At 36.8% G+C, this 10,023-nt stretch overlaps 2 protein-coding genes and 1 long non-coding RNA gene across 8 annotated transcripts in view; 1 reads left to right on the top strand and 2 right to left on the bottom strand.

Moving 5' to 3' along the window:
- The window catches only part of svilc (supervillin c), a 33,276-nt gene extending 31,298 nt beyond the window's left edge, over window positions 1–1,978 (bottom strand). For all 6 annotated transcript variants that reach the window (XM_083567215.1, XM_083567214.1, XM_083567211.1 and 3 more), the window contains exon 1: window positions 1,878–1,978. The gene's annotated coding sequence lies outside the window, so the exon portion shown is untranslated. The remainder of the gene's footprint in view (window positions 1–1,877) is intronic.
- A 786-nt stretch (window positions 1,979–2,764) lies between these two features.
- On the bottom strand, window positions 2,765–9,505 carry cdk21 (cyclin-dependent kinase 21). Its single transcript, XM_083567283.1, has 7 exons — window positions 7,718–9,505; window positions 5,810–5,942; window positions 5,202–5,369; window positions 5,006–5,115; window positions 4,877–4,927; window positions 4,650–4,782; window positions 2,765–4,320 (listed from the first exon to the last, which is right to left on the bottom strand). Exons 1-7 carry the CDS (start codon window positions 8,056–8,058, stop codon window positions 4,243–4,245), a joined length of 1,014 nt encoding a protein of 337 aa, XP_083423409.1. The 5' UTR covers window positions 8,059–9,505; the 3' UTR covers window positions 2,765–4,242.
- On the top strand, window positions 6,868–9,845 carry LOC310740494. Its single transcript, XR_014537667.1, has 2 exons — window positions 6,868–7,380; window positions 7,415–9,845. It is a non-coding gene; the product is annotated as an uncharacterized lncRNA (long non-coding RNA).
- The last annotated feature ends 178 nt before the right edge of the window (window positions 9,846–10,023 follow it).

Here is a 10,023-nt window from a genome sequence, read left to right on the forward strand (position 1 = left end):
GAAGAAAAGGGTTCTTCAAAGATTAAGGGTTTTTTGAATAATTAAATGACACTCCGTTTTAGAGTTTTATAGAGAACTTATAAAAGGGTTCAAACACACACACATACAAAGCCTACTATCCACCAAGATATTCAAGTGCCCTATAGTAAACCAGCAGTAAGTACATGACTATGTTGCTAAGCACACATCATTGTGGTTTTAAAAGCTTTCCATAAACACCAACAGCCTAATGATCACTTCCTTTTGTCTGGTAGTAGACACCAACACAAAATACACTTTGCTCCAGAATTATTGGCACCCTTTGGAAAAGATTTAAAGTCGATCCCAAAATAATTATCAGGATTTTAACTTCACATGGTGTGCCAACCCACAGAACAATGGTTGGCAATATGTAGGTGTCAGGGCCAAGAGGTACAGTAACTAAGTCGTTCTAGTAAAGTCTATCCATTCGCTGCCATCATCGCGATACATGAATGAAGAGTAAAACAATGAATTATTTAAATTTTTTCATTGCAATGCCATAACGTAAATATTTTGTAACTTATAAAGCAGAGTGCCGAACAGAGGTTTTATTTTTTTTTATTTTGTAATGTCGTAACTAACAAAGTGATTGACTTTTTTTTACTGAAGAGGTGCCTATTACTGAGGCTAGGGTCAACTCTAAAACCCTTTGCAATTAATCTTTCTTATAATTAGAACAATTTATTTCTGCACATGAAATATACATTACAAAGAAAATCTTTTTTGCCCTCTTTCACAGGAAAAATGCATTTTATAGTCTGGCATCAAAAGCGGGTCAGAGAATTTATTCACCACATGGTGCTCCAAAGAAATTTCCCTTAAATGCGATTTGTCTTCTATTTCTACAAAGCAAAATAATTAAACATACGTGCACATAGACAGAAGGCTGACACCAAAAGGGACATGCACACACCAATAATTTGCAGACAATGTATTGTGTGTATGAAGCTCAGATAAGTAGAAATTTATTTTTTGCACCCAAACAGCTATTTAAAAAAAGCAACTCAGCCTGGTACCACCTTCAAACTTCCCTTCCCAACTCCTCTATTTAACTACAACTTCAACAAGCAACTGAAATAATTTTCTCTTTGTAAAAACACAGTTTTATGCAAATAAAGATCTGTGTATCTATAATCTCTCATGCACTCAATGGGGGAAAAAAACATTTCCTGATTTGTCGTGTTGTTCAAAGGCTTTCCTATATTCCAATATTCTTTATAATGCTATGATTGTTCAGGTTCCATCTCAAAATTTAATAATGCTGTGTAGATAGAAAACTAACAGACATACCTACACCCAAACACCTTGAGTTATAATAAAGCCAAGAGGCATAAAGAAATGAAGAACCAAGACACCAAGGACCAACAGAAACCTAAATATTATAGATTTTTTTTTTATAATATTAAAAAGCATGCAAAATGTGTTCAAGTGCATGTGCATGTGCATGCAAGTGGGGTAAGTGGGGTGTGTGTGTGTGTGTGTGTGTGTGTGTGTGTGTGTCCTCAGCATTGCATTGCATTGTGCTGAGGGTGAGTTATGAGCTGAAATTCCACGAGCGCGCGCTTAAGCAACAGGTGCGCGCACCCAACAACAAAAAAAGAAAACAGTATTATTATTATTATAATAAGAAATTTTATAATAATTTGATATAAAAAGATATGTAAAGTGGACAGAAACATTACAAATGCAGTGAGACCACAGTCATAGGCGCTGTTGCTTAAACATTTTTTTATTATTCGCTTTTTGGTTAATTGGAGAGGATTTGGTCATTAATTTAATTGGGAATTCTCTCTTTCTCTTGTACAATTAATATTATTTATTATTATTATGTAAATGGATAAAGAAGTGCTACTTACATGCGCTTCCGACGGGTCAGCAGCTCAGCTGTGCCAGGCCGGCCATGCGGCGTTTGCGCATGCGCACGACACCTCGGGTAGAGGCGGAGAAAAGCCCCATTAGGCTGTGTTATATTTATACACGCGTGTGTGAGGGGACAAAAATACATTTCTGTAGTTGAGGCCTTGCGGTTGTGCATCCCAAGAGGTCAAGGACTCAGATATATATATATATATATATATATATATATATATATATATATATATATATATATATATATATATATATATATATATATATATATGAGCAGCAAACACTAACAAACATTTTATGACAAACATAAAGACCATTATAATGCATGGCTAGCTTTCTCTAAACTATAGGCTAATTCGGTTAACTTTTGTTATTCTGGAGAATATATATATCAATGAACTTATAACATACACTCTAAAACGTCCAATTTTCTAGAGAATGCCTCAGTATTTTATCCTTTTTGTTGCAACCAGCTGTTTCACTGAACCCTACCTGAGGAAATGTACAGATTTTCTATTTTTAAATAAAAGTCACATAAAACACATCAAACCACATGTTTAAATTAATTGTATACATTATAGACAATTTTTTTGTTCTTTTGTTATTATCTAAAGTTAAGCCTAATGATTTTATTAATGCTGTTTAAATATAGACATTGTGTTGTCTATTTCTCAATATGAGGACAAATTAGTCTGCTCTAAAGTGTTCCCAATATTAGTATAAGGTTATTTCATGTCCAACCCTGGCCATGAAGTGCACCATAACCCATTATAAGCATTTCTTGTCGTATAAGACATTACGTAAATTTGTCCAACAATAGGATCCACCACAGTTCTGCACATATTAGTGTTTTCTCAACTTCCAACACACATAATTTTACTAAAGTGGGTTTATTAGGACAATGAAAAATAACAAATAAGGGTATTCCAGGGTCACGGTTACATATTTTTGCTATTGGCAGCGAAACATGTCGTACATGTTATTCTTTTACACTAGCCCTGTGGTAAAGCTGACATTTGAGACCAAAATATTTGAACCATGAAAAAAAGTTATATACTGTATTTTACATATACATAAACACTTTGGGGGTCTGGCTGGATTACCTGCTGTGAGAACAGGGCTTATACAGATAGTCATTTGCAATTAAAATCAATTATACATAAAAACAATTCTGGTGCATTGAAAGATTGCAAATAAAATATCACACAATGAGCCATCAAATTCAGTACTAAAACAATTTGCTTTATAAAAACCAACAAACACTTACAGAACTGTATTCAGTACAATTCAATATTAGAAATAGAACATTTCAGGGAAACATATGGAACCAAAAAAACAACAAAAAAAACCCTGAACTGTGTTGTGAACAAACAAGTTGCTTTCTTTGAGAGCAATTTCACTTCAGCTAAACAAGTGTTTACTACCCTGTGATTTTAATAACATAAACCTTTATGAACTACCTAATATTTGGATACATCAAAGGGTTTTGGCTATAGCTATAATACAGTTTTACTTTTCAGTCCTTAATAATACGATTTTAATAGGAAGCATTATTATTTACGTGACTGCTTTGTGTATAATAGTATAAAGTGTCGATCATTTTATTTGCTCTCTGTAATCACTTTCTACAGTGTGGAAATCCTGTAACACCACATCTTAGAATGACATAAAAAAAGGCTGGTATTAAACACAAACTTCAACAGTACTTTAACAGTAGGTACAAATAGTTTCATCAAACAACACTAAACAACTACAGAAATGTTTTTTCCACAGTTCTATAAAACTTGAACAGAAGAATATTCATCAAGGACCTTCATTCCTTTGCTACTTAAAGATCCTTGATTGTAGCAGTAACAAGTTTTAGCCAAACGTGGACCTAATTCGCTCAATCTTGTTGTCTTTTCCTACATAATAAGACACAAATGATTGTGACCTCTAGACCTGTACTTTAAATGCCACCAATTGGTGCTTGATTCTCATTTGGCTAGAATGCATACTTTAAAATGTATTATGCCATACCAAATTTATAGCTATGCTGTTTCTTATATGAATGTTTTTTTCCTATAGTATGAAGGAACTTGGTCCACAACCTTGACTTTTGCTATTAGAAATTTTTTTTGAAGTATAATAGGAATAGTAAGAATTTGGGACATACTGTTATATGCAAACGATCAACTTTGGGGTGGTAATATTAACGTGACGATGTCAATCACACCACCTTGTCATCTTTTCTATAACAGCATACCAACATGTGTCCACCTGAGTAAAATCCCCTTGCGACCATCAGGCCCCTTCCTTGTAGCATGTCTTCTTGTCATCTTGCTGAACTTTTATTTTTCTGTGCTTTTACGTTTATGGGCCAGACAAGAAAGGATGGTCTAAAGCTCCAAATGCAGAGATGCGTTGGGTTGGATGAAAGGCCAAGCATTGCTATATGGAGGAGAAAATGAAGAAAATATACTTTTTTTTACAAATAAAGGTATCAAAAATTGTTCGTTCATTTATTCATTCATTAATTCAGTCATTTTTTCTGACATCAGTGCATCTCAGGTCAAAATGCATACACATATTCCCAAGCTTATTTACCTCAGGGCATTGTAGAGTCTGCAATATTTTTTAAAAGGAGGAAACCAGAGAAGCCAAAAGAAACAAGACACCCTGGAGCTGCAAAACAGCTACACAACCCACTAAGACACCACTGCCGCTCCTGTCTTTTACTTAGCAAATCGGCATCAGGTAAAGCTATAAGGAACACTCACAATAAGTAGGTTGTTCTCCTCAACAGTCAGGTTCGGCAGCAGCTGAGAGGTGGCATCTCGTGTAGCCCAGGCTGGATTATAGCAGATAGGGCTTTCTTCTGGCCAGTCCTCTTCACCAGGTAACTCAATCACCCTTTAAATATATGTTTGTGGGGCACAAAAACAAGATTCAAAACTTGATTTTAGCCTCAATACAAAAAATGTCTACAAATAAAACTTGTACTGACTCAAAGATCTTCTGAAGTTGCTGGACTTCAGTGTATCCTTGGAACAAAGGTCTGTGTGACAAAAAAAACGTGCATCAATTCAAGAACAACACACAACGAAAGTTTTTGCGTCACTGTGCGTGCATTCACTTTAGCAGGAAGAGCTCCGCAAAGATGCAGCCTGCGCTCCAGATATCCACAGAGGACATGTAATTTGAGAGGAGCAACACCTCAGGAGCTCTGTACCACAAAGTCACTACCTATGCACACATAAAGACCAACATTTTAGTAAGTAAGGTGACCACCGTGCAATGTAAAATTGCAGAAGGATGCAGGGTGTACGCACGCAAGGCGTCAGGGCGATAGACTGAGTGTAGATCCTGGCCATGCCAAAGTCAGCAATCTTCACCTTGCCACGGCTGCTTAGCAGAACGTTAGAGGGCTTCAGGTCACGGTGAATGATCATGTTAGTGTGGAGGAAGTCGAGGCCGTTCAGCAGCTGCCGCATTACATCCTTAAAAATTACAGGAGAGGAAAACATATCTTTGATACTACATGAGGGCCACATTCAATACCCTTAGAATAAATGTAAGAGGAACAAACAGACACCTGACTTTTCAAGACATATAAGGTTCTTCTCAAAACAAAGGAAGCTCTTGAGTGGCCTGCTATGAAGCTCTGATCTCAACCCTATTGAACACCTACATCAGTACCTGACTTTACTAACACCCTTGTGGCTGAATGAGCACAGAGCACACTCCATAATTTGGTAAAACATCTTCTCAGAAGAGTGGAGGTCATAATAACAGCAAACAGGGAGTAAATGTGCAATGGGATGTTCAAAAAGAACATGCTAATCTTAGGGTTCAAGTGTCCACAAACTTTTTTTTCATACAATGTACATCTCTACTGACAAATAAAACATGAACACCTCAGTGATAGAGGTTCTCTCACCTTTATTTTGTCTCTCTCCAAACCGTCCTCAGACACTGTGCTGAGAAATGAGGACAGATCCTGATCAATGTACTCAAACACCAGCGTCAGGTCCAAACCTGTCTTCCTCAGACTAGCTGATACGTCCAACAACCTTCAGAAAGATCATGTTTTAATAGAAATTTTATCAACTACAGAAAAGGTTAGTGATAAAAATATAGCTGCTTTTAGGACTATTACCCAGGCCCGGGTTACCAACGACCGCCACAGGTATTGTTAGCCAACAGGGTACCGGTGGAAATTGGGCTATTGTTGGCCAAGGAGGAGAAGGAAAGGAGGATGTCTAAAGAGACAGCAGGGAAAGGAGAAGTGTAGGAGAGTGGAGGTTCGGGTTGGTACTTTAAATGTTAGTAACATGACTGGTAAAGGGAGAGAGATAGCTGATATGATGGAGAGGAGAAAAGGTAGACGTGTGTTCATGGACTGAAAGAAGAATAAGATGTGTGAGGTTCAGGAAAGAGGTCAGACAGAGATGCAGCAGCAGGTGAAGAGGGATGTGGCTAAAGCAAAGGAAAAGGCATATGAGGAGCTGTATGAGAAGTTGGACACTAAGGAAGGAGAAAAGGATTTGTACCGATTGGTCAGGCATGTGCTACAGATGTGCTAAAAGTTAGAGCAATAAAGGATGGAGATGGAAATGTGTTGACTAGTGAGGAGCATGTGTTGAGAAGATTGAGGGAGTATTTTCAGCAGCTGATGAATGAAGAAAATAAGAGAGAGAGAAGGTTGGATGGTGTGGAGATGGTGAAGCAAGAAGTGGATAGGATTAGTAAGGAGGAAGTGAGAGCAGCAATTAGGAGGATGATGAGTGGAAAGTTGGTTGGACCAGATAACATACTGGTAGAAGCTAGGAGATGTTTAGGAGAGATGGCAGTGGAGTTATTAACCAGATTGTTTAACAAGATTTTGGAGGGTGAGAGGATGCCTGAGGAATGGAAAAGGAGTGTGCACCACAGACGCCTTATTTGCTTTGAGAATGCTGATGAAGAAGTATAGAGAAGGTTAGAAGGAGTTACATTGTGTGTTTGTAAATTTAGAGAAAGTATACGACAGGGTGACGAGAGAGGAGTTGTGGTATTGTATGAGGAAGTCTGGTGTGTCAGAGAAGTATGTGAGGGTGGTGCAGGACATGTATGAGGACAGTGTGACAGCAGTAAAGTGTGCAGTAGAAATGACAGACTGGTTTAAGGTGGAGGTTGGACTTCAACAAGAATCGGCTCTGAGCCCTTTTTGTTTGCAGTGGTGATGGACAGGTTAAAGGACGAGGTCAGACAGGAGTCTCCGTGGACTATGATGTTTGCGGATGATATTGTTATTTGTGGTGAGAGTAGGGAGCAGGTTGAGAAGAGCCTGGAGAGGTGGAGATACGTGCTGGAGAGAAGGGGAATGAAAGTCAGTAGGAGTATGACAGAGTACATGTGTGTGAATGAGAGGGAGGGCAGTGGAGTGGTGTGGTTGCAGAGAGAAGAGGTGGAGAAAAAAATAAAAGAATAGAATACATTTTTGTTTGTTTCTTTGTTTTAACAGAAGAAGTACAATCACATGGGGAAGTGTTATGTATCTCAGTGTCTAAGTTAAAGTGAAGTTGAACTTCTGATCAGAAGGTCGTGAGTTCAAATCCCACCATGCCACTGCTGGGCTCTTGAGCAAACAGCTCAGTTGTATGAAGATCTAGAGGACAGACTGAAATGGAGACGGATGATCCGCTGTGGTGACTCCAAAAAGGAGCAACCAAAGGAAGAAGATTATGGTTCAATATGTCGTGCCTAATTAACCCCAATCTGGTGACTAGTTAAAGTCCACACTGCGCGCCCTCTTGTGGTCATACTGAGTAAATGATATTTATTGATATTGATTTTTTCTACTTACTTCACTACGTTTGGATGGTCGAAAAGTCCCGTTTTCCGCAATAGCGCCACCTCGCGGATCATAAGATTCGGGATGCCTAAGTGCTGTTCTGCGCTGATTTTCAGCTTCTTCACCGCTACGAGGCGCTGTTTTTCCACGAGATCCCTCGCTTTGTATACCGTGCCGTAGGCGCCCGCCCCAATTTCCGCTAAGATTTCATAATTTGAAGTGGCCTCATCCATATTTCTAGAAAAAATAAATAAATAATAATAAAAGTAATAATAATAAAAGATAACAATGCAAGAAAGAAATAATACATGTTTTAAAAAGGGAAAGCTAAAGGTCACGTGACCTACTGCCATTCGGGATTGTTGTGAAATCAACTTGGCCGTGTTATTAACATATAAAAACTTTAACTTCACAATTTAGCAAAGATGTAATTGGAAATACTGACGTCCTATAGGAAAGTCTGTTGGTTCTTTTATTGATATTATAAATAAATAATAAATATATATAAAAACTTTTAAATAAAATTCTAAAACTTGCTGAGTTCATGCATTTTCAGGTCAACGAAGCAAACTAGCAATTGCAAGATCTAAATAAATAAACAAATAAATACATGCATACATACCTTTTGCTTATTTTGGATCTAAAAAATCAAAAACGTGTTAATGAGAAAAGACATCTGCATTAAGCCAGAAAAAAAAATCCCATCCCTCGTTCCAGACATGGGGTGCCAGATTCACCAATATCCCCACATACGTTGAAATTGAATGGTAAGTTAGTTAGGAAAGACCGTAAACACTCAATCTGGCAACCAAACTCAGAGGTCAGTAATAGGTGAGATTTGTATTCTGGAGAAGAATGCACTTTAGATAATATACACTGTTAGACTGGAAGCAGTGACTATAAGATAATGAGTGCATGAGAATGTACAGATGAGGAGGTGAAAGGGAAGAGAAAGAACAACAAGTGCTGCTGCATTGTCCTGTTTAGAATAAAGATCGAAAGATCATATCTTTTAGGAAAGGTGTGTTACACAATACAATGACATTCTAACTCCAAGCAAAAAATAATTACATTTAATAAATTGCAAGCATAAATCAGAATCAGAAAGAGCTTTATCGCCAAGTTTGTTTGCACTTAAAAGGATTTTTTTTTTTTTTTGGTGAAAGAAGCTTCCAGTTGCATTCGGAAAATAAACAAATAAACAAATAAATAAACAACTAAATTAATTAATTAATTAATAAGACTAAAAGTATAAAGTACAGAATTAGAATAATAAAAGTGGTATTTCACGTATGTTTTATTTTATTGCCTGGGGGGAAAACTTTTCCTGTGCCTGGTGGTCTTGGTGCTTGGTGCTCTGTAGCCTCGGCCAGACGGCAAAAGTAAAAAAATATATGGCTTGAATGTGAGGGATCCAGGGTGATTTTCTGGGCCCTTTTTCTTACTCTGGACTTCCTGTAGAGTGGGCAGGGAGCATCAATAATTTTTTCAACAAAAGAAAACCAAAAAGACATTACTTACAAACAAACAACAAAGTTAGGCTAGTGAAAATGTAAAAAAAAAAATTTTAATAAAAGATGCGTGTGCAGTTCAACATCATTGAAAAGCATACGCAAAGTTCTGCAGAGGTAGATTTGGTCCATGTTGGGACCCAGTCAGATTGGGTGGTGGTCACTGTGGTTAAAAGATTAAGACTTTGTGTTAATAATCAGAAGGTCAGGGTTCATTTCTGAGTACCTGTTGGAACAAACTAGGTAAAGAAGAAGAGGCTTAATCCCACTGGCACCACTATCAGTAGGTTGTGCTTAACATAGAAAACCAGTAACACCAAAAGCAAAAGACTAACATGGCTGTAAAACTCTGATTACAAAATTCATATTTAAGTTTAATTATAAAGATTTTTGCAAGTCGCTCAAGATTGATGTTTTAATAAAAAGACAGCAAATGTGTATGAAAACTGCAAAGCTGGTTTATTGTTTTTTTTTTTTTTTTTTAGAGCACCACGGTACAGTGTTTCCATTAACATTTTCGTGCATATCATGCACACTCCTATTAAACCGGAATAGATGAGATTTATAGCAAATAACCCCCCCCCAAAATTAAAAAAATTAATTCCAAGTCCTAAATATTCGATTTTATATATATATATATATATATATATATATATATATATATATATATATATATATATATATATATATATATATATATATAAAAAAAGAATATAAGCATAGTATGTAAATGCAAAGACTTCAATATGAATATAATTATTTAATCTTCATATAACTCAAGAAAGCAGAAAGTTTGGGATTATTTAA

Source organism: Silurus aristotelis (assembly GCF_946808225.1).
Source record: "Silurus aristotelis genome assembly, chromosome: 17".
Taxonomy (NCBI): Eukaryota; Metazoa; Chordata; class Actinopteri; order Siluriformes; family Siluridae; genus Silurus; species Silurus aristotelis.

Bases quoted from the DNA above. Each gene is read 5' to 3' on its own strand.
- cdk21 (XM_083567283.1), bottom strand. From the start codon at position 8,058: ATGGCAGTAGGTCACGTGACCTTTAGCTTTCCCTTTTTAAAACATGTA. The intron at 5,116-5,201 runs GTGCGTACACCC...ATGTGTGCATAG, and splicing joins CTATCGCCCTGACGCCTTGC to GTAGTGACTTTGTGGTACAG. The intron at 4,928-5,005 runs GTGAATGCACGC...TTTGTCACACAG, and splicing joins GCGGAGCTCTTCCTGCTAAA to ACCTTTGTTCCAAGGATACA.